The sequence below is a fragment of the Actinia tenebrosa genome, unplaced genomic scaffold (assembly GCF_029948245.1).
Source record: "Actinia tenebrosa isolate PJP-AT-01 unplaced genomic scaffold, QUT_ActTen_1.0 PGA_scaffold0__85_contigs__length_37466705, whole genome shotgun sequence".
Classification (NCBI taxonomy): domain Eukaryota; kingdom Metazoa; phylum Cnidaria; class Anthozoa; order Actiniaria; family Actiniidae; genus Actinia; species Actinia tenebrosa.
This window is the reverse complement of record NW_028292569.1, coordinates 21,318,886-21,344,281: the sequence shown is the minus strand read 5'-3', so window position 1 is coordinate 21,344,281 and position 25,396 is coordinate 21,318,886. Positions and strand designations below refer to the sequence as shown.

At 40.8% G+C, this 25,396-nt stretch overlaps 1 protein-coding gene across 1 annotated transcript in view; it reads right to left on the bottom strand.

The window, feature by feature from the left end:
- Positions 1-5,303: 5,303 nt before the first annotated feature.
- LOC116292542 (uncharacterized) overlaps positions 5,304-25,396 on the bottom strand; it is a 30,336-nt gene continuing 10,243 nt past the window's right edge. Inside the window, exons 3-6 of the mRNA XM_089035879.1 lie at positions 13,211-13,273; positions 12,401-12,445; positions 8,712-8,821; positions 5,304-5,701 (exon numbers count right to left, since the gene is read on the bottom strand). Coding sequence (XP_088892005.1) covers positions 5,612-5,701; positions 8,712-8,821; positions 12,401-12,445; positions 13,211-13,273 — 308 coding nt within the window. The 3' untranslated portion in view covers positions 5,304-5,611. The remainder of the gene's footprint in view (positions 5,702-8,711; positions 8,822-12,400; positions 12,446-13,210; positions 13,274-25,396) is intronic.

Here is a 25,396-nt window from a genome sequence, read left to right as displayed (position 1 = left end):
TTTTCGTCAATTTAAACGATGTATAACCACGCGCGTGCAATAAATTTATTATAGTTTAATTCATGCTATCGTAGGGTACGACTACCAGCCGATTACTCGAAATTTGAATTTGAATAGAATTCCGCTGACGATTCCCGTACACGATGATACAACCTCTTTGGTTCTAGTGTTATAAGATTGAAAATGAATATTGTAGCGGAGTGGTTTCCAGCTTCTCGAGTATTCTCCCAACATCACAAGTGTGTTGACCAGACTATCACGGAAAACGGTTTTTAATTTGTTAATTTTAACGTTTTGATTCACAAGCACAAATTAGATTTAACAATTATAAAATAACAAATGCGCGAAAAGATCGATCGAAAAAAAAAGTCTAACTAAATTCTCTCTATGTGCCGTCTTGCCGTCTGACCAATGAGCGTGCGCGATAGATTAAAATCTGACAGTTGCAATACTCGCGCACGCTAAAATGACGATAGCGTGTTTTGATACTCTCATCAAACATGGTTTTCGACCAATCATAGCGCGCGTTGTATCCCAATAGGCGACTTGCACTAAGAGGTCACGTGGTCAAATCGGCCATTGCGGTTTGCATTCTACAGGATTTTAGCTACGCGAGAATGTAAAAAAAAGATGAAATAACTAGCTAAAAACTAGTGTGAGATGCGTCGGTTTTTCTAATGAAACAGTAATGATAAAAGGACTAATTATACACCGTGAAAAGATGAAAAAAAGTTATTTTAGTTAGTAAGTTTTTTTTCGTCTTTTCACCGTGAATAATTTACCTTTTTATCATTACTATAAAAAAGATGGCAATTTGGGTGGGTTTTTTGGTGATAAAAGGTAAATTTATAGCGCACTAAATGACAATAAAAATCCCTTTTTCTTGCAAGAAATATATTCTTAGTAGGTATCTAAAGTAAAGTTTTCCTATTAACTCGCCAAGTAGAAAAAAATATGGTCTTTTGAGCGATACGATGTGAAGACCTACGAAGTGTTTAGTCTTGTTTCGCCGGCTACATGATTCAGAACATACCATATTTTTCTACTTCCTGGCGAATGAATAGCAAAAATCTACTTAAGGTATCTATTAAAAGCATATTTCTTGCAAGAAAAATGCATTTTTCAAGAATGAAGTTGAAAAATAATTGATGTTTTTCGACAAAATTTCGTTGTTTTGAGGTCATGAAGTCGGCAAAACAAGACTAAACACTTCGTACGTCTTCACATCGTAGCGCAAAACATACAATTTTTTTCTCTTCTTGGCGACTATAGCAAAAACTTCTTCAGATATCTACTAATAATATACTTCTTGCAAGAAAAGGGGATTGTTATCGTTATTTATTGCGCTAATTTACCTTTCATCACCAAAAAACTAACCGGATCCGCCATTATTTTTTTACATTCTCGCATAGCTAAAATCCTGTAGAATGCCAGCCACAATGGCCAAGTTGAACACGTGACCTCTTAGTGCAAGTGACCTATCATTTTATAAAGACTTTTCTTGAACGATTTATAACTACAATCTTTCTTTAAATTCTTGTCTATGCATAAAAAAAGTTTTGCTTGAAAACGATCTACGAGTTTGTTGAACTGCTACAAAAACTTAGAAATAATTCAGAAAACTGTGGTTGAATAGAGCGGTCATATGCGTCGCCAACATGGACTTTTTTGCTTCGATAAAAGTTTGTGCACGAATGGCATGCGCAGTGACGTTAGTAAGCGAATGCCATGCGCAGTGACGCTAGTAAGCGAATGCCATGCGCAGTGTGTCCAAAAAAATGGCTCCCAAGAGCTGAAGACAGTATGCCAAACTGAAGACAGTGGCACTAATCATACATATATATGGAGAGAGAGATAAATGTATATTTACATAATTATTAATTCCATGGCGCCGGCTTCTAGCTTTGGGATATTAGTGAATAAATATCCTTGACGCCAAGGGAAGGATAGTGAAAGTCCCGAGGCCCTCAGGCTGTGCATTCGTGGCTTCATTTGAGTTTGGAACATATTCTGAAGCCATTCCAAGTTTGATAAAAGCACATACCATAGGAAAGGGACCTCGATTTTTTTCACCTCAAAAAAATCAGTAACGCGCATTTTTTCGACGTTCAATTCTTTAAATATCAAAAGAACCAACAGAAAAGAGCGCGCTCATTGACGTTAGCTTATTTGTCTGTCCTCTCATCGATCATAGCCAATCAGCATGTGAGAAATAAACGATTTGCGGTTAATTAACTCTTACTGATTCCCACGCGTGCGTGGCATTGAACTGCCTCTGGCAGAGGTTCATCTTGCAGTAATAGAGAGTTTTAGATTGATTTTTTTCCTCCTCGCAAACGGCAAACGTGACCACGTTTTCATCGTTTTCCTGTAATTTTCTTTACCTTTTGCAAACCTTCTCACCAAAGACAACTATTCTTTTGTTTTTCAACTTGTTGGACTTTTTTGCGATAGTCTTTTTAAGCTATTTAAAATAATTTTTAAATGGTCAACTGACGTTTCACGTTTGCCGTGAACGTAAATCTAAAACTCTCTAATGAGTCGAAAAGATCCATATCCCGATGGTTTTAATATGAGGGGTGAATATAGTTACGAGGTAGATTAAACTCTCCCTCAATGATTCACGAGCGACAGTTAGTTATAAGTATCCCTTCATGATGGAAATTTAGCACTATTTTTCGCTCGTGTTTCATTAATGAGGGAGATTTTGTTCTAATATTCCCTCATTCTTTTCATGAATGAGGGATTTTCGTCATTAAATGTCCTTAAAACAGAGGATTTCGAGTTGTTCATTATACCGTTCTTAGATTGGCTGACGCGTGCACGAAAACTGAGCAAGCCTGAGTAAGACTGCATTTAAAAAAAAAAAAAAAAAAAAAGGTGAATAGCGCGAATTTAGGTCAAAGCATATGGCGCGCCTAACCTAACAATATACTTGTATCAAAAAGATAAAATATATTTTTAGAAATATACGACTTATCGTAAAAATATGACTTGTTTTAAGAAATATACGACTTGTTGCTGAAACATACGACTTGTTGCTGAAATATAAAACTTGTTGTCAAAATGTTAAACTTCTTGTCAAAATATAAAACTTATTGTCAAAATATGAGACTTATTGTCAAAATATGAAACTTTCTGTCGAAATATATGACTTGTCCGAATACGACTATATTGACGCCTACGACCGACGGTCAGCAGCGCCGAAAATGCAAGTAATAATCATTTTATTACACTTAACACTTAACGTAACACTTAACAAGGAATACCATGACAAAATGTTAATTAATACGACGATGACAAAACGAATCGAACATAATGCTTGTGCAATAATTTGTGCCTTTTTGCTTCAGAATCTTTGATTGTACTATTTAAGAGTTAGTCACGTTTCCCAGAAATAAAACTGCTTTTTCTTTTTTTAAATATGTCTAATAAATGGAATGGAAATAAAGTACTCTTGCCTTGAAATTCACTCAAATTAGCTTTGTATGAACAGTCTTTTAATGCTCACGGAGTCGTATTCCTTGGGATTTCTTTGTAAGAGTAAATTTAATTGGATAAAATATGTTATTTCTAGTTGAAAATGTTTTTTGAAAACAACAATACAATACAATACAATATATTTTATTTATATTCTTTTTACATTTTTAAAATACTAAGGTTCTAATCACAAATAAATCGGTTAATTACATTTTTCTTTTCTCATATTTTTGTTATTAGTTAATTTTTTAGAATGTTAGTGTCTAGTTTAACACTTATTTTTCGAGTTAGACGCTGTCATTTGTAATTATTTTTTTTATCAAGAGCAATACACAAAATATGATAATTACGATACTAAATAAAATGAAACAAATAAATAAATAAATAAATCTAGCCATATAGAAGAGGTTATGTAAAGCAACTGATCTAGAGTATATATTTATAATTGTACTTATATCATATATAACTGTTTTGGTAGTTGATTCGACGATTAGGGGCATTGGCTTTGCAGCAAGTGCTCCTTAACCTTTTTTTTTTAATGAAGGATTTTCTAACTACTTTGGTTTCAGTTGGAATTTATTTCCATAGATCTGGTGCTAGAGCACCAATTGTTTGTTTGTCACTATATTTGTTTCTATTTTTTGAGAAGGTTATCGTTTGAGGCATATCTAGTGTTATAGCTATGAATGCTCTTGGGAAATTTGAAATAATTATCAAAGATTGATGGAAGCTGCTTAGTTACCCATTGGTGAATAAATCTTAGTGATTGTAATTTAGAGATGTTGACTACAGTTAGAAGGTCTAAAAGATTGGTAAATGGAAGAGCACTATTAGTATTTTTACCATATAGTGTAGCAAAGAAAAATATTCTGATAATGTGGTTTTGTTCAAATTGAATTTTTCTAGTTGAGTTTTATAAGAACTTCCCCATGCAACTATTGCATAGGTTAGATAAGGGTAAACAACGTCGAAGACGGGAGTCAGTATTAACACAGCGTTATGTCGAACGGATGTAAACACTTAACGCAATTACGCAAATTCAGAAGGCGAATTTTGTTAACTTTGAAAGTTGCTCGCGATCGTTTGATTTTAGATCGCAATTGAAACTTTACAATTCCTGAAAGCTCAGAAGTAATTTTTTAAAAAAATGTGATTCATAAAAAAAAAAAAAAATACTGCCGCACTTTTGAGAAAATATGTTTGAAAGTAGACACATATTCAGATCGTGAATTGAACAGGCTTTGTATGTAATGTTCATGTCCGGGTAGAAATTTAAAAACTCATCGTATTTGACTCAAAACCTCAGGACTTCTCGATCATATGATAAATTTCACAAATAAAATATTAAAAACTTGCAGAAAGAAAGCGATATCGACTTTTGAGAGGTTGAAGTTTGGGCTTTAGATTTTGGAATCGCAAAGGGCGATCACGATTCAAAACCGAGGGGGGTGGCCTATTTCAGGTGAAAAAAAGCTCGACGAAACTTTAATTACCATGGTTCGTCATCTAATCGAATTTTATTGCTGAAAATTTGGTGCAAATCGGCCTACCCCAATATCTTGCCCTTGCCCGGTTTTCTCTGACAATCACTCCTAATGACTCGGGATGATAATCAATAATACCGCAGGCTCGGCATTTTCGGTGCTGCTGACCGTCGATCGCAGGCGTCAATATAATCGTATTTTTAGGACGAATTTGGACAAGTCACGCATATATTTCGACAACAAGTTATAGATTTCGACAAGAAATTTTATATTTTGACACGAGGTCTTATATTTTGACAACAAGTTTTATATTTCAGCAACAAGTCGTGTATGAAATCTATTTGATACAAGCATTTATGTCCGGTTTGGCGCGCCATAAAGAAACAGGTACATATTTTTTCAAATCTATACTTTTCTTCTATAAGCGCATTTCATGTGCTTCTATATATTTAAGCGTCAACCAGTGACTTGGTGAGCATGTCTTCGTGTACTTGTAAGCCATCATGAGAATGGTATATGGTATTGCACATAGCTATTTTAAAAAAGGTTGAAAGTGCTAACGGTGAAGGGTAATGGGGGATAGGCGATAATTTATAGGAGAAAGGTCATTCCAGGATCCAGTACTTATCTTTGAGTCTTGAGGTGCGTTAAATGTCGACTTTGTCTTTCATCAGCTTTTTTTCGCTTGAAATTGTCCATCTTCTTTTTATCTTGGAGAACTCTCTTTGTAAATAAACCTAAAAATAATAGTTATTGAGGAGAAAAAAAGAAAAAAAAGTCTAGGAATATGGAGATGCGAGCATGTGAGAAGGGGGCGTAGTGGTGGCTTGTTTAAACATGATCAGTACATTGCAATGTTTCATTCCTTAGCATAATTAGCATAATTTAAATATTTCAAGGATTTTAATAAGTATCACTGGTTTAACCTAATTTATATAATTACATAATTAACAGTTTTAGGGAGTAATTTCGTATAATGTTAATATATATATATCAACATTATACACTCAATTGCAGAAACGTTGTAGTATACATTTATACATTTATACAAATATCTAATGAGATGCATAATGCAAAATAACCATTTTCAACGCTTAAAACCAACTGATTTATTATCTGTACGATCAAACAGACAAGAATGAAATATTTTGAGAGTCATTGAATGAAACAAACGATAAGTAAAGCGATTTTTCTGTTTTGCATATCATCAAATTTACTGAATAAATTAGATATATGTATAAATGTGTACTACGACGTTTCTGCAATTGGGTATATATATATATATATATATATATATATATACTGCGAATCCCTAAAACTTTGACATTTTAACGATATATATACATATATGTGTATTCCCTTTTTCCTATTGTCTTTACGTGAAAATCCAGGAAAGACAATAGAAAATAGGGGGATACACATATATGTATGTATATCGTTAAAGTGTCAAAGTTTTAGCGATTCGGATATATATATATATATATATATATATATATATATATATATAACATGACATATAACAAAGTATGTAATGTGGTCTATACTGTTGAAACAGTGCTCGATGCGTAGGGATGCAGAGCAATAGATATATAGTAAAGATTGGATTAAAGACGAGACATGTTCACTGTAACTCCGAGTTTCGTGCTTACGCACTCATCAGACAGACTTTAATGAAACATATTCCTATTACTGTGATATTTATATACAAGAGGTGTAATGATTATTTACAAAAGAAGTATTGTTCGGAAAGGAGTTAATTAGCTAGGCCTGGATTTCTATTGTTCATCAGATAGAACTTGTTTTCATGTCGGCATTTGGAGATCAATTCGGATCGCTTGTTTAAAAGAGTGTCGCTGTTTGCTTTGATGATAAGTAGCTTTTCTGTTAAGCACAGGTCACACCTCTTAGAAATGTTGCTGTATGGTCTGGCTGAAGTGATGATTGTCCATTCTATGTTGTAGTCTTTGTTGTTATCTTTAAGGTCCCAGATGTATTTAGAAAGTTCGGTGCTGATAGCGTATTTTCTATTTCGCAGAGATAGTTTGTGCTGAGTGTATCGTTGTTTGAATGTTCCTTCTGTCAGGCCAATGTAGTTTTTCCCAGTAGTGTCCTCGTTTGTTGTGACATGAGCGTTGTAGATGATGCTGGAGGAGAGGCAGTTGTTGTTTAGAGGGCATTGATCTTTTTTACGGCAGTTGCATGTTTTCTCAAAGGTGGTGGCGGGATCGGTATCGGTGTTGAAGATTTTCTTGTTGTGTTTGGTAATGGTGGTTTTCATGTTTTCCATGCAGCTGTAGCTCACTTTGATATTATTCTTATTGAAGATCCGGTGAAATCTGTGGTGCTTGGGAAAGTGTTTGTGTATGAGCTTCAGGAAGATGCTTCCGACGTTGGTTTGTACATTCTTGCTGTATGGAGGGTTGTACCAGATGATGTTCCGTTGTCTGTTTCTTTTTGAATGTGTAGATGGTTTATGGTTGTTGTAGGTCAGGGTTTTGGTATATCCGCTGGAATTCAGGGCATGCTCATAGATGGGTTTGGCTTTGTCGAATTCGGTCTTGTTGCAGGATATTTTGGATATTCTACGGTTGATGGCGTCTGGTAGTTGTTTGATTATGTTGGGCGGATGATGCCAAAGTCGAAAAAGATCAATGCCCTCTAAACAAGCCATGTATACCAAGCCACCGTCACAAGAAAGGACAACAACACTGCCGCAACATACATAGGACTCACAGAAAACGACTTCAAAACACGATACAGAAACCACACCGCCTCATTCCGCCACGAACAACATAAAAACTCGACTGAACTCAGCAAATACATCTGCACTCTCAAGAACGGTAATATCAGCTACTCCATTTTATGGCGCGTCCTATCTTCAAGCTCCGCCTACAACAGCTCCAGCAAAAGATGTAACATTTGTCTTAAAGAAAAGTTTCTAATAATTTATCGACCGGAACTCTCATCATTAAATAAGCGCAACGAACTTGTATCTTCATGCCGCCACAGAAACAAAGCATTATTACGCAACAGCTAAACTACATCCACTAATTAATTATGTATACTTTTTCTATATAAATGATAGTAACGAATATTCTTATCATTAAATCCCCTGAAGAGTGAAGCAATTCACGAAACAGGCTTGTCGGGAAAAATGTTGTCTTGACTTTTTCTTCTCAAACAAATATATATATATATATATATATATAACCATGGGCAAGAAAACAAGACGTCATCTTTGTCAAAGACGTGTGAAGTGGTATTATCGTTGGTGAGGCATTCCACTGAGGTACACCGACTTGGCGAGCCTAACTTCAAAGGGTTTAAAAAAAGATGATAGAATATTCAACACTTTTGATGTTAATGTGTCTAAGGCAAATGTGTCTAAGGAAAAACGTTCATTAGCGTAAATTATTTAAATCTTCATTTTATTCAGATGCACTTAACGGTATTGCATGACTCAAATTCGATCTATCTTCATAACTCGCGAACCAGATATCTGAATGAAAATTCTCATGTCCCTAATATCATGCATTGATTTCTAAAACATATTCTATAAACTTCTTGATACGATGAATAGTTCCGATATTGTTTTTTAGATGACGTCACGTGGAAAAATAAATGACAGTTACAGAGCATATATACGTTAGCCTGTATAAAGTTGATCGGGAAGAAAAGAAGCAATATATATTACTGTATTATACCAGGACATGTTTCCAGTGTCTACTAGTGTCAATTAGTACTTACTTTGTACAGAAAAGCAATTATCAATACCAAGAGAACCACCACTGCAACCGGAACTGCAATGTATATGATGGGTACTTTATGATCATTAGAGTTCACTGGGTCCTTTAGGTCTGAAATAAAGAAGAAAGAAAAAAAAAAGGATTTATTTAAATTTATCATATTTAAATAAGAGGGGCAAACACGAAAAGGAATGTAAATCAATAGTATGCCCACTTCTCCAAAGCATGTGCAGGATTGTTAGAATGACTTGCTTAGCAAATTTTGTTTTTTGTTTGTTTCCTTGTAGTTGTTTTTATTTAAAAGTAGCTCGAGCAAACACCGTTGTTTGGGGAAGGCGCGCGCGCCAAAATAATTTGAGCGCGAGCTCGATCATCAAAGTATGGCACCACCCAATCACAGATTATCGAGATCTACATTGAACTGTCTCTTGTCAAATGCTCGTAGCTTGAAAAGCCTACATGAAGTAAATGGTCATCTGGTATGCAACCTCTCAAGATTTCAAGAACTAGTTTATTCGGAGGGAGCTGACATTGCATTGGTGACTGAGACATGGTTACACAAGGACATAGGGAACTCCGAAGTACTTCCTGCCGACTATAATATCGTTAGGAAAGATAGAGACTCACGTGGTGGAGAAGTCTTACTCGCCATAAAAACAAGTTCGTTTAGTTCAGTCCGTAAAGTCAACTTAACGATTGACATCGAAATATGCTTGGCCGAAATAACAACTTGGTCTAATCTCAAGTTACTCGTCTGCTGCTGCTACAGGCCACCAAACGCCAATTGTTGGACTCTTTCAACACTTTTCTTTCTCAAGTATGTGAACACTATCAGAACATACTAATTTGTGGCGATTTTAATTACCCAAATATCGCATGGGGATTTCCTGATAAGTCCAAGGGCTTCGAAGAGCTGCGCTTCAGTGAAATTCTGGGTGACTATTTCCTGACTCAGCTCGTCGACAAGCGCACGAGAGGTGACAATGTTCTTGATTTGGTAATAACCAACGTACCAGATCTGATCCAATTAGTGTCAACTCTTTCACCAGCCACTGCGGATATATTCACTGATCACTGCACCATCACTTTTGGCGTCAAATCTTCCGTTAAAGTTCGAAATAGACGCAAGCGAACCGTCTTTGACTACCGCAGAGGAGATTTCGATGGCCTTCGGCGAACACTTCAATCCTGATTTGAGTAACCTCATTCAAGAACATGGACATGTTAACGACGATTGGCTCCAATGGAAAAGTACATTCTCATCTGCAGTTACCCATCACATCCCCACGAAAACACTTATAGAGAAAGCCTGCCCGCCTTGGATCACTGGAAATATAATACATATCTTAAGGAAAAAAGAGACAGCCCGTCTGAAGCTGAAAAAGACACCAACGAATGACCAGAAGGAAAAGTTCCGCCGACTACGAACTCAAGCAAAGCATATGATACGGGAGAGTCGCGCCAAGTATTTTGGCACTCTAGACTCTGCCATGGCGTTACAGCCCAAAAGATTCTGGTCTATCTTCAAGTTAACAACTAAATCAACGAGCTTTCCTAAAGAAATGTCATCAGAAACCATCTCTCAGGATTCACATCATTCCTCGGCTTCTACACCGCAACAGATTGCTGAACTTTTCAATTCTTACTTCGTATCAGTCTTCACGAGTTCCTCATCATACCTCAGCCCGTCATCTTCTGCTGCAATTCCAGGTCCGGTGATTGAACAGTTAGAGATCCCGACTGAGGCAGTTCACACTTCCCTGATGCAGTTGGATGTTAATAAAGCCAGTGGGCCAGATGGTATACCAGCGCGTCTAGTTAAGGAAGTCGCTGAACAGATCGCACCATCCTTGACACGTCTGTTCAATAAATCACTACAATACTCAACTATACCCGAAGAATGGAAACTGGCTAACGTTGTTCCAGTGTTCAAAAAGGGAAAGAAAGAGCTGGTGGAAAACTATCGACCAATATCTCTACTCACCATCATCTCCAAAATCTTTGAGCGCTGCGTGTTAGCAGGTCTGAAAGACCACATACACCACCTTATCAACTGTGTCCAACATGGATTTATACCTGGCAGGTCGTGCGTTACCCAATTAACAACCGTACTAGACTACATCGGCTCACAACTGGACAATGGCAAGCAAACAGACGTGATCTACCTCGACATGAGCAAGGCGTTCGACAAAGTTGACCATGCCCTCTTGCTTCATAAGCTACACCTTTTCAACATCGCTGGCAGGCTACACGACTGGTTTCGCTCATATCTAACTTGCCGACGACAGCGTGTCACCATCCTTCGATCCACTTCAAATGAACTACCAGTGACATCAGGTGTGCCGCAAGGGTCTATTCTTGGACCGATGTTGTTCTTGCTGTTTGTCAACGACAGATATCGTCATGTCATCAAACATTGTCTGTTATGCTGATGATGCCAAGATATATAAAAGGATCGACTCCATTACAGACGCCGCCGCTCTGCAGACCGACTTTCAACAATTCAACCGCAAAAAGAGCAAGTGGCAGCGCATCACACGTAAGCGGAACCCTACACAGTCATCGTATTTCATCAAAGGCGATAATTTAGAGAGCTGCTACACCGAAAGAGATCTTGGGGTTAGCATTTCATGTGATCTTACGTGGTCCAAACAGGTCAGTGAGCAATGCGCCAAAGCCAACAAGCTCCTAGGTTTCGTCTACCGCTCCTCCAGGGACATTAAGAACGCAAGAACTCGCCGCACGTTGTACTTGGCTATCGTACGTCCCCATCTGGGGTACGCTACCCAAGTATGGTCTCCTCAGTCAGCTGGACTCATCAAACAAGTGGAACGCATACAACGCCGAGCAACCAAGTACGTGCTCTAGCTTCCAGTCCGCTGCGACATAGAATACAAGGAAAGACTCGAACTATCCGAACTGTTGCTAATCTCTTATTGGCATGAAATGCTAGACATCATCTTCTTTTTTAAAGCGATTAATGGATTGGTGAGCATAGAGAATGATGTGCTACCGTCAACAAGGGATACAGGCAGAACAAGGGCCGCATCAAGCAACAACAGAGCAGTGATATTCACTCAGAAACGATGCAGAACGACCACGTACCAACGCTTTTTCTTCATTAGAGTATGCAGGACGTGGAACGCCTTACCAGAAAATCTAAGAAATAAGAATGTTTCTCTTTCCATCTACAAGAAATCTCTTGTAGACTACTATCGTCGCGCTCTGCACCTCGTCTATGACCAGGAAGATCCTCGGACATGGAAAACCATCTGTATAAAATGTAACACTGCCCGAGGATTGCAGAGCGCCCCATCATGCTGCTATTAACTGTCAATAATAAGGATCATCAAGGATCATCAAGGATCATCAAGAAAAAAAGGACAAAAAAAAAAAAAAAAAAAAAAAAAAAAGAAGAAAGGACAAAATAACTTTGTTTCAAACGAACCGTTTTTAAATTAATGTTAATATGTGAGGGACCACTGTAATTGGCACACGCTGTAGTGGATTCCCAGCCATTATGTATGAATGTATTTAATTATTCTCGTGTGTGTGTATGTGTGAGGGTTTGAATGGCGAAGCTAAATAAATAGAAATAAATAAAAAAGAGATACGAGTCAACACATTCAGGCTATGCTGTTTAAAAGACATTATAATTTGTGTGCTTATCGATAACTGTTATGCAGATACCATTATTCATCTTGCCCTTTGGTGTATGAACCTCCGTTTCTGTAACTAAAATAATAACAGCAAAAACAAAAGAATCAATTCAAAAGTTGAGTTAAAATGCATCTTTAAATAATTAATATTGTCTTTCAGACAACGAGTGTGCATTATTTTTATTATCATATTGTCTGATAATAGTGGCAAGAGAAAGTGGTGCTTACTTGTCGACAGCAAGTGTTTTGGTTAATAAAGTTTTCTATGACATTACGTAGCTATGTGCCTTTTAAGAATATTTTGTTCCACGACATGACAACACTTTTTTTGACGTCAACAACAACAATAATCTTTCTTTTTTATTTTTTATTTTTTTTTTGCGATGGCAAATTGTAAGCCGTATTCGGTGCGTGGTTTTGATAAAATAAAGTGGTTAAGGGAATCTGGTAGTGACCCCATGCATAAAGCAGATAGCGTAAATGAATATAATAAAAATAAAAATAAAATGGATTTAACAGTGGTATTTCAACAGATCGGCTGTTCATCCAAGTAAATCGGTGAACCCTCAAAGCAAAGGAGAGAACCAATAAGCAACTCTACTATCATACGACAGAGAGCCTGGATGGACTCCAAACCAGGGTCGCATAGGTGGAAAGGGAGCGGAATGAAATAGGAGAAGTCAGTTTTGAGCTAGCATGATAAAAAAGCGACAAACCGGAAGAAACCACAAATAACCCTGCCCACATATGATCACCCATAACCATATAGCGGTAAGAAGCACTCTATTCACCCATGAATCATATAGGCCTACAATTGAATTGATAGTTTAGTAGTAATTACCTTTCGTGGGCGTTGTTCTAGCAATTTCCGGAGAACGTGTAGTGTCAATTCTTTTCCTCGGTTCTTCAGAAGTAACAAATAGAAATATAGAATAATAAAAGAAAATATTAAAAAGAAAAAAATATAATAATTACCTATTCGTTATTATCTCGTATTATTAAATATACAAAAAAAATAGTTTTCTGTTTTAGATACTCTGACATAAACAACAGGATGTTTAGAGAACGCAAGTTAAGCTTAGGAAACAACGTCGGTGGGCATCGAAAGAAAAGAAATATTAATAAAGAATCAGCGATGAACGGAGAAAGGAAACAATTTCACAGAAACAAGAATGAAGGAATATCGAATAGATGGGTGGATTGACGAATCCACGAATTAAAGTTTTTAAAATAACTTGCAAATTTCTTGCGCGCTGATTATTTTTTATCATCAATAAGAAGACAGGCAGATAAAGCTGACGTCAACGAGCGCGCGATGTTTCCGTTGTTTGTTTTGATCGCTAAAAATGAGACGTTTTTATCGTTTTTGTTATTGTAAAAAACAAATAGACATCAGTTTGTTAAATTGACAGATTTAATTCATGGATATTGACGGAATTAATTAATGGATGGATGGATGTGTCATAATTGCTAATGTTAATTACGATTGCGTGCATTAATTAAGTGCGTCAACAGACACTAATTAGTCTTTCTGTATTTGCGACGCTCTCTCACGGCAATAAAGATGTGACCTCCAAACATTGTGTCTTTAATCTGAAAGGATGGATGGATGGATGGATGGATGGATGGATGGATGGATGGATGGATGGATGGATGGATGGATGGATGGGACATCTGAGTTCGCAGAATATCGAAAAACGCATCACTGTGTTACATTAAAAAAAAAAAAAATTCAAAATTTATTGAATTATCTTGTTTACTTTCAACACACATTTGTAAGAAACATTCAGGTTAGAAGTAAGTAGTATAGGGAATGGGGGTTCTAGCGCAGTGACCACACGAGGATTTCCTGTTTAAAGTCACTAACCCGTGTTTGCGTAGCCCTCATTCCCTATGAGACCCCCAGGATTACCCGTGGGGGTAACAGCGCACTCGAAATATGTTAGTTTACGCCAGGATTACCCGTGAGGGCAACAGCGCACTTAAATATGTTAGTCACTAGTATAGGGAATGGGGGTTCCAGCGCAATCTCAACACGGGCAAGATCCGTGTCAAAAATCCACCTACGGACGACCCCCACTCCAAGTGTGGTTGAGGGCAACAGCGCACTTAAATATGTTAGTCTATACATGGAGTGCGAAGATTGTAAAGAGTTTGCTTATGATTTCTGTGTAAAGTGCTTGAAACCCAAGTTTGTACCTACTAAGCCAAATAAGTATATTTGTTGTGGTAAGAAAATGCAAATAGAAGACGACACGTCAGCACAGTGTTACGAGTGTGGTAAGAACATTCGTAATGCCGTACCAAATGCTACCAGAGAGCAGTATTACGCCAATGGAGGTCGTAAGAAGACCCCATACAAGAGAATAAAATACTTTAGGGACTGGATGAGTCATATCCAAGGTTATCGATCGGTATATTTAGACAACGAAGTAAAGAAGAAAATCATAGACCACTTAGAAGAGCCAACACCACAAAGCTTAAGGAAAACGCTGAAAAAATTAAAACTAGGAAAACATTACAAAGACATCTCTTACATTTTGTCTGAAATTACCGGTAAGTCTATTCCTGAGGTTTCTGATATGAGCAGAGCCGAGTGGATGTTTTGTCGGCTGGATAAGGATATTCCTTATTATCCTGACGTAATTTACGAAATATTTTACAAAATTGACTCCAACCACCCCCTATTAGGATGGATTCCCAGGCGCTGATTTTACACGAGTTTTTTTACATCTGTGTAATATTTTGTGAAAACGTTGCAGGCTGTGTAATATTTTGTGAAAACGATGCAGGCTGCGTAATATTTTGTGTAATATTTTGTGAAATTAATTTGCATATGAACCTGACAGCCGGCGTTCGATATGTAAATAGAACCCTGTCACGATATTTACTGAGCAAGCTTTCTTTGAAGCTCTTCTTTTGCCTCCTGGTAGATCTTTTTGCGAGATTCCTCGGAAAGATCTTTTACGACTGTTTTTTTATTCCTTATGTCCGTCTTTAGTTTCTCGTATTTGTCTTCTTCGGCCAGAATAAGCGAGAATTCTACGTCGTCTATCTTTCTGTCACGCAAAGCCTTTGAGACAAGATCGGTAATAGTATTTACTTTAGCCCTAGATAGAGCTATTGTCGTGTCATGCTTGGATATTTTCGTGGATAGCTTTTTCATAATACCCGTAGCAACAGCAGAAATAATACCACAGGTTGCCCCAACGCCGGCCAAAGGAACTCCAACGATTATTCCCGGCCCAGTAAGCGAAGTAGCAACGCCAGAGCCCGTTAACACAACAGATATGGATCCTGAAGTTATCGCAATCTTATGTAGCGTACTCCGGGCTCTGACGTATTTCTTCCTAACTTTTTCGTAGTGTTTTGCCTGCCCTTCCAAGTAAGCCAAGATTAAGTTCGCTTTATTCAGACGAAAGTTTTCCGCGTTTAATTCGTTAGGTCCCTCCTTGGGTAGATCAGGATAAAGTGGAGGTGCTGATGGTATAACATCCATTATATATACTAATGTACGACGCTTTTGGGAATGATATTGAGGAGCAGCCACATCACGACAACCGAGATTACTGGAACTGGAGGGCCTTTAGGAAGATGTTTCCACATGCAGACCCTAGTAAGTTCGAAAGAAGACCCGATGGGATTTACTTCAACGGCTCCAGGATGTACAGCAATGAGGATTTGAAACCTACGCTGGTCAATCAAATAGACGATCAACTGAAGCATTCGCCAACGCCAGCGCCAACGCATGTTGAACCCGGTTGGTCAAAGGAATTATTGCTTGGTACCAGTACTTATCCGATACCCGCAGTTACGTTTAATGAACACCCAAGCCTGGACTTAACGTTGAACATGCGGATCTCTAACAACCATTCCTTTCCGTTAAAGGTGCGAGATATCTTCAAAGACGTACCCATTAATCATACCACCGCCAAGGAATCTCATGAATGGTTAAGCGGTCCTAACATGCGTTATTGGCCACAGCAGTTGAACTTTGCAGTTTGGTGCGCCACCAGTGGCTGTGGGGTAAGCGCGAACTTGATGAAGAATTCAATATTCATGTTTCATTTTCACTTCACGGTTAGAAGAATACTGCATGAGATGGGCGTTACTGCATTGCCGGGAGATGCCACGTTTTATCCAAGAGATAATAAATACAACGTTCCAGCTTACGACCGACTTTGTAAGGAGTTTGGTGTTGTAGGGAAGGATTTCAGGTGTACCGCGGGTGCTAACAATGGTTTGGGGCACATTTGGGCTTATTGGGGGATTGGTGGACATGTGCTAAGTGATAAGGAAGTCCACGCGTTGAATTTACAATGGACCATGGCTTCCCACCCAGAAACCCATTATCATTTGAAGAATGAGTGGTGGTGGTTGGAGGGTCCAGTTAAGGATACCAAGCAAGTCCGCGATGGACCTTTGTTCAAAGACGAGGGTGGTAAGTATGCCGGGGCTAACCCACTGATTATCAAAATGGTCAACGACGAGCAAACGAAGCAATATCTTAATTTCATACCCAAAGTAGGCAAAGGACTAACCAAAGCCGGCCTTGCCCGTTTGAACCGCAGCATAGAAGCTTACGTGTATTATATCCTTGGAGCCCAAGTAAATACCCGATCAAGCATAGTGGGGAATACCGGCGCCGCAGAAGAAACGCGAGCCGAAGCCTTGATCTTATTCGAAAGTTCGATCTTGGAGGGCGACATTAGCAAGGGCGTACAGCGTTACCAACTAGCTATACAAAATTCTAAGGCGAGGTTGGACTATGCAGTAGCTCCGGGTTGTTGGTTAATGCCCAGTAATTTATCTATAAATACTGGCTCTGTAGTAGGATACAACAATAAACTGCAGCGAGCAACCAAAGACATGAAGTTTGGTGTGAATGACGTGAACTCTGACATGACCAAGGGCATTCCTCACTTCGTAGAGGGGCCAAAAAAGTCACACGACACGAAGCTACCCGTAGTTAAGAAACCATCGAAGAAGGTCCTGCCTGCGATACGTGAGGAATATGACCATGACTTATTAAAAGCCGGCTTAGTAGCTGCGAGCATTGGTCTGAGTTATTATATATGGCGATGAATAACCCCTACGTAGCTGGAGTAGATTGTGTCTATACGACTTACACAGGCGAGAAAAAATACAACCAGGCATCTTGGGTTGATGTCACGGGCATGTCCGTGAATTTGAACTACTCAGGAAAGAAGTTGATAATATGCAGCATTTGCATTGGCACGAGTAGTCACGCCAACGTGGGCTTTAGGTTCCTGGATGAGAATGGCGTACTGCAGCCTATGAGAAATAAGACAAACAACAGGGAGCCTGCGCATTTCTCCGTAGAGCCCAACCCCAGCAGTGCCGAAAGTCATTCCGTTTGGACTTTTCACATTGTCGCCGATTGCCATGGAAAGGTAAAGCTGCAAATGCGCGTAGACGATACGGGAAAGGTTACGGTAAATAGCATAGAAAATCAAAGGGATACTATTTATAATCATAAGACCATTAGCACTCTTACGGTGATTAGTCTTTAAATATATGAATCCACATGTAAAGGAAGATTGGTTCCTTCATTATCTAGAGGAAAAGGAATACTTAGAACAGCATTGGTATGACACCGGGCTGTGGGTGAAGGTTGGGGGCCTGGGATTGATCATGTGTACCATTAGCATTAACACGGGGTATTCGTGTAATGCTGGGTTTAGGATCGTTGATGAAAATGGCCATCCATTACTGCCTTACAGAAAAAAAGATAACAATAGGAACCCAACCCATTTCTCGTCGGAGCCCCCACCGCAAAGCCCAGAGGACATAACGTCGATAACTTTTCATATGATAGCTAATTGCCAGTATGCGAAGCTTCAGGTTCTTCCCAATGACGTTGCCTACCTTCGAATAAATGGCCTTGGTTCTAGTTCCCCTAATGCTGCCTGGTGCCATAAGCCCATTTCTACTATGACTGCCCTACCCCTGGCGCCAAATTATCAAGGCGGTGCGAATACTATCTTTACTTATCCCCAGTCGAGAACGCCTCGGATGCCCGACGACGATAAGCCACCAGTAATACACAAGGATAAGATTAACCCTTCATCTTCTTCAGGAGGACCACCCCAATAGCTACTACGAGGATCCAAATGTTATTCCCCACGAACTTTAACAGTTCTCCGCCGGCCCTAAGTGCCAAGGAAACAACCGAACCCAGCAGCCCAGGAAGACCGGCTGCCATCTTTTTTCCCAAGTCCGTTAGTCCCTTACCTAACTTGCTTACGCCCGCGCCTGTAGCCTTAAGCGTGGATAGGATGACTCCTACTACGGTGCTAATAGCAACCGCAAATGCCAGTGGAACGCCATACTTCAAAAGGGCTCTTTTTACCTTTTCCTTGGTGGTAAGTCCCAATTCTCTTTCCAGGTTGTCCTTTTGCGCTTGTAATTCCGCGACTCTTTCCTGAAGGGCTTCTAATTCCCTTTGTGCTGCCTCCCTTTCCTCTTCGGGACGAGTTTGGTCATTGATTATTTCCTGCTGCCGCTCTATTTGTCCCTCCAGGTCTTCGATGGCCTGATCTCTTTGCCGGATTTGTTCCTCCTTAGTATTGATTTCGGCCATTAACCGCCGCCTTTCCACCAAAGAGCCAGCTATGGTGGTTTGTAGGTTATCGGTATCGTCTTTAATTAGATCCAACTCCTGCAGGGCGAGGTTAAGAGCCCTTTGAGTTTGATTTCTTTCACGTCGAATTTGGGTTCTTTGGTCTACCAGCTCCCTTATTTCTTGGTCTTTGAATTTGACTTCCCTTCTATGTGCGTCGGCGAGTCGTTGGTTTTGCTTCATGTATTCCTCCTCCCTTTCTTCCAACGTTTCCCGCAGCGCTTCCGTTGAGGCGCCTGAGCTTTTGGCCTCCTCCAGGTTCCTTTGTACTTTATCTCTTTCACGCAGGGCTTTATCCAACTGGTTTCTCATTTCTACCATTCTTTCGTTGCCGAACTTCTTTTTAGCATTGACAATTAACTGAGTTTGCTTTGCGTATTCTTCCTCCCTTTCTTTTAACGTTTCTTGTAGTTCCTCGACGCGTTTTTCTAGCGCAACCTTTTCATTCAGGGTTTGCAACCTTTCTAACATGCTCCTAGTAGCCTGCTGAAAGCCTTTTAATCTTGAGACGTCGCCCCTAACGTCACCATTCTCATCAAAGAGGGGTTGTGGTTTCGTCCAGCGGTCTTTGTCAGGAAATCTTAGGTCTTGAACGCTTATGAGAACTTTGTTTCCGCGTTCTGTGAGTTTTACGTCGTCAGCATCAAAGTGGGAATAACGTTGCCTTAGCTCTTGCGTTGCCCACTCTACGGTTTCCCGCGCGGCTGCTTCCGGCTCGCCCATGTTTTGAAGCTCTATGTACTCGCGTGCTTTGGGATGTCTTAAGGCCTTTGCAATCCTATCCCTTAGGGAATCGTCGACTTGTTGGGTGGGAAGCAGCGGTTCTTCATCACCGTCGTTAATGTCAGCCTGACCTTCCTCAGTGGTGGGATCAAAGTCGGGGTCTGTTCCTTCTACTTCCATTATATATGATAAGCTCAAAGTTAAATCCCAACGTATTACCTAAGCAGGTTGGCGGACTGAAAGCAGAACGCACCTTTCACCGGGTCACATTCACACCTTCTAGCGCAAAGCCAGGAGAAACCTTGTACGTAGGCGTGCCCCGTCTAACGGATAACCTAGTCTTAGTTCCTGGCACCCTGGCTTTGAGGTTTGACCTAGCGGTACAGTCAAGCCCCACAGATGAAAGGATTATCGTTAACAACGTGGGTCGCAACATTGTTTCGAAGATGCGCGTAAAATTCGCCGGGGAATCCTTGCTGGACTTAAATAGGTACCATCTGTATACCACGTACAAAGACTTATGGTTGACAGCCTTTGACCGCGCGCAAAGGATAGAACAAGGAATTGGTAGTGTCATTCTACGTAAGGTCCGCACACCTACGAAAACGCAACCTACTGACGGCAGCGGAGAAACCGCAGTAGCAGACGCAAAGCGAATAAAGACCGCCTATGGTAGCAAATATGTCATACCGTTGGACTTTGAAGTGATTACGAATCACGGTGTGTATTACCCAAGACAGTTATCCGAGCTACAGTTTGAAGTAACCTTAGCAGATGCTAATAACATCATTGGTGGGCTGACCACTGCACTTACCAAAACAACCCCATACTCTATTACCAACTTAGAGCTACAGTACGAAACGGTGTACAGCGAAGAGCTGGCCCGTAGCGCTGGCATGGAATACAGCTCCGGAAAGGCATTCCTTTACGACCACGTAGTGATGTATAAGACATTTAGCTTCTTGGATAAGACGGATGAGGTTATCAATCAAAGCATTAACCTCCCGCGAAGAAGTCTCACGGGGTTAATGCTGGTGTTTGCTAAACCCTACGAGGCCGGTAAGCGCGACTCCGAAGCCTTTCACAACCCTAACATTACTAACGTCGGCGTGAATATTAACGGCGTTCCAAACAAGGTTTACTCCCAGGGAATAAAGCCCGCAGACGTGTACAGAGAGGCCGCGCGCAAGTTTGGCGACCAAATTAACCCTGAGGAATTCTTCAATGATAAGTACGCGCTGTGGATCGACATGCGCACAACGAACGACGAAGACCTACATGGTCAGGGTTTACGTCTAGTAAATACGCAGGATGGCATAACATTGGAGATCAAGCGCACCAAAAACGCCAGTGCCGGCGACGGCGATAAGATAAACTGCTACGTCTTCGTCGTGTCTGACGCGCAACGGAGCGTAGAAATGAATCAGCTAAAGAGCGTTGCATATTAATGTTAAAATATTTCTTAAATATACAATGCTTCGCGTATTTGAAAACAACGACACCAAACTGCAATGCATAGTGCAAGGCGAAACTTTGTACTTCAAAGCAAAGGAGGTGGCTTTGGCGTTGGGCTATGAGCGCCCTAGAGATGCAATTAGAGCACACGTATCTGAGAAATACCAGAAAAAATGGGTTGATCTACAAGGGGCTGCGAATCACCGCTCCTTTACTACGCAACCAAATGCCGTGTTTATATCCGAACCTGGTTTGTACGAACTGATATTTAGCTCCAAACTACCCAAAGCTGTGGAGTTTCGTGATTGGGTCTTTGAGGAAGTCCTACCCGCGCTAAGGAAAACGGGTAAATATGCAATAGAAAGGCGGTTTGGCGGCCCAAACAAGTTAGTATTCAAGATCGAAAATGAAGCCGACCTACACGCGAAGGTCGTCGACTACACACGTACGTTTTACCCCGATTTCATCATAGCGCCGGGTCTTGGCGAACTTCAAGATTCAGACAGCAAGCGAATAACCTGCTGGCGAAAAGGCTACCAAGCCGGTCAACCCGACCTTTTGATCCTAAATGCGCATAAGAAATACCGTGGGTTGTGTATTGAGTTGAAAACCCCAAAAGGAAACGGTGTCTTATCCGCGAAGCAATCTAAGAAAATCTCACAGCTTGACGTAAATGGTTACCTAACGATGGTTAGCAACGATTACGACATCATCTGCCGTGCCCTGATGGATTACGCGGATGGTATTCGTATTCCCTGTAAGGGCTGTGTAAAGCGGTTTAAGTCCTACGCCACTTTGAAAACGCACCTAAAGATATTCCATAGGTATAATGAAGCTCAGCTTGACTCACTGGCGTGATCTTGTCCACGGTAAAGCATACGAAATAAAAAATTACGTCGTCTTTGAAGACATCGACCGTTTACGGTTAGTCCTCAAAGACTTAGAAGGCAAGGAATATTCCCTTTGGGCGCCGGATTGCGTGCGGTACGTAATTCAGGGCGAGGAATTCACCCACTTACGCAGCTATGGTAAGGTAAATGGCCGATGGAAGTTTGACATTGAAAGAAGAGTCACTCCATCTCCTCTTTGTAGTTAAGCGCGTCTGCTAAAGTCCGCTGCGCTTTAGGATCCGCGGAGCACCAATGCCCCACAAAGGATCCTTCGGAGAATACCCTGTCGCAATGAAGGCAGGTGTATTTTTTACGCGGTGCAGGAGTGGGCGTAATGCAGTCGGCAGGTGGTTCGCACGTAATACAGTCCATATATTGAAAGGGCGATTAGGAATCCTCCTAAGAAGGCGGCTACCTTTAAAAGGGGTCCTTATTTTTATTAATGTTTCTTCTTTTCTTATTGAGTTCTGCATACCTTCTCCAAAAGGGGTCCTTATATTTATTAATGTTTCTTCTTTTATTCTTAATAAACAATCAAAGAATATTAATAAATATAAGAGCGTGTTTTGAGACTCTTTGCGCAAACCCTACTTTACTTACGGGCTTTCCTTACCTCCATGTTTTGAGCATGCCAATCATCAAAGCGATCCAAGTACTCCTTAAAACCGCGGGGATGATGTTGCGGGCACAAACACTGCCAGATATGATCGTCTCCTTTCCTTAAGCCGCCACACGCGTAACAGGGCGCACTCCAATACTCTGCGTTCTGCCAGCGCGTACCTTCGGCGCGGTCGAACTCCGTAAAGCGTTGGTCTATTTCTTTCTTACGAAGAGTTAACTTCCTTATGGTTTCCGCTGGGCAACATCTCGCAGCGATATCACCATGCTCCTCGCATACGACGTCCAAATCATAATTACCACGACATCTATGTTGATGCCATGCGTCCGTGAGATCTTCATCGCAGCGCGCACACACATCCTTTAAACACACCCTATTTTCTTGGTGGTATTGCAACATTTGGGGCGTGCTAAAGAGCCGATTGCAATCAGCACAGCGTCTTTCCTTAGACTTCAAACACACCCTTCCTTCCACGTGATATCGCAGGGCCTGTTTACTGCTAAACTGCCGGCTGCAAGTGCTACAGGTGGTGACATTATCCACCTCTTTAAAACATGCCTTCTTTTTTTGGTGATACTGCAAAGCCTGTTTGCTACTGAACTCCCTGTCGCAATCCTTACACTTCATTATATAATAAGAATTTATTAACCCTTATAAGGGATACCGCATGAAGTCCTTAACGGAATCTTTCGCCCAGCCCACCATCGTCAAAAGCGCACCAAACCGTTCTGCACGCTTCAGACCGCACATTTCATCGTACAATTCCTGCACGCGCTCTTTTAACCGGTCTATCTCCTCCCTTTGCATTTCTATGGTGTCTCTTTTATCTTTTGCGTCGGCGACAATTCTTTGCACTGCTTCCAGTGGCTCCATATATATCAGGGAACAAGTTCCCTTCGAGAGAAGGGATATAAATGAACCCGAATCACATGCCTTGTAACGCTCTGATAGTAGGACCCACCGGCTGCGGAAAGACCCAATTTGTAGTGGAGCAGCTATTAGGACCCTTTAGATACCGCTTCGACTACATCGTGCTATTATGCCCCACCTACGTGAATAACCGCACCTGGACGGGCATAGGAGTGAAAGACGACGACTACTTCGTAGATATCTTAGACCCTAACGAGTTATCCAGCCATCTTAAGTTCTGGCACAAACAATTCCCTAAAGATACACAGACACTCCTCATACTGGATGACATCGCCTGCGGGGACGACGTAAAAAGACGCACCTCCGAATTAGTGAAGCTCGCCTTCAGCGGTAGACACGACAATATTAGCGTTTGGTTGCTCTCGCAGCAGCTTACCAGCGTCTCTAAGCCCTTTAGGGAAAACATAGGATCGCTTGTCGTCTTCTACACGCCCAGTAAGTCTGACCTGGAAACCATCTTAAGCGACTACGGCGGTGAGATATCCAAGGAACAGTTGCACGAATACATGCGGCATTTAAAAACGCACCAACATTCCAAGATGATCTTCTCTTTGAGGTTTCCCTACACGGTTGGAATCTATGATTCCTAATGTATATGGACATTGAGCAGCTCTTAGATGAAGTCCCCGCGCAGTTAGACGAAAGTAACCTTAAGGAACAACTTAACATCCTTGTGTCTTCTGGGAAGTGTAAAGAAATGATAGGCAAGGAACTTACCCATGAGCAGGTTAATAAGTTGTTGGAAGAGGAAGTCAAGAAGTTCCATAAGAGGTATGAGGCTGCCCTTGCAAGTAAGACCACGGACGCCGTAGCAGACTCAGCTATTCGACTTGCGACTAAATTGCTTGGACTTGCACTGCCCATAGACGACGTGGAGCAACTGCGGAAGGACATAAGCGAGGACTACGTTATTGCTCAAGAACTTAAGATAACCTGCGGGTGGTTGTCTTTGAAGTGCGGTAAGTTAATGGCAGTCGCCTCTGCGGCACTTCACGTAGCTCAGCATGTCGACTTGAAGGAACTTGCGGGCACCTTTGGTGCCTCTTGGAAGGACTTCAAGAAGGACAGAGAAGTCGAAAAGGTCTTCCAGGCAGCACTTGCTGAGGTACCTGATCAAGTCACCTCAAGTACTTAGTCAAGTCGTTGTCAAGTCACCTCAAGTACTTAGTCAAGTCGTTGTCAAGTCATTGCCAAGTCATTGTCAAGTCGTCATCAAGTTACTTGTCAAGCCCTTCAAGTCCCTTAATATAAGATGAGTGGCACCGAAGAACAACCACCCGTAGAAGATACCAAGATTACCAAGGCTAAATCTCCGGGCAGAGTCGCTGCCGGAAAGAAGCTCGCGGAGATGAATAAAAAGAACAAAGCCAAAAAAGAAGAAAAGGTGGAGGAAAAAGAAGAGGAATCCTTTATTAATCCGGGATACGTCATTGGCGCGTTAGGAGTCGCTATACCAGCAGGCAGCCTCTACTTACAATGGCGGGCTACGAAGCCAAAAGTAAAGTGGGAGGCCGCAACATATCACGCACCTGTGGAACCGGCTGTTAGAAAAAGTAAGATCCCTGAAATGGAGTAGATTTATCACCCGCGGCGACCTAGATTTTCCTTCTCGCTTTGTAATATAATGTCAACCGCGTTGTTGAAAACTGTTGAAGAAGCAGCTATCATTACTTCCATCGTTGCGGGTATTGGTTGGGTAGGTAAGAAAGTGCTCAAAGAAGACTTTACTGAAGACCCAAGCAAGAGCTTCGCTAATTTTGCTAAGAT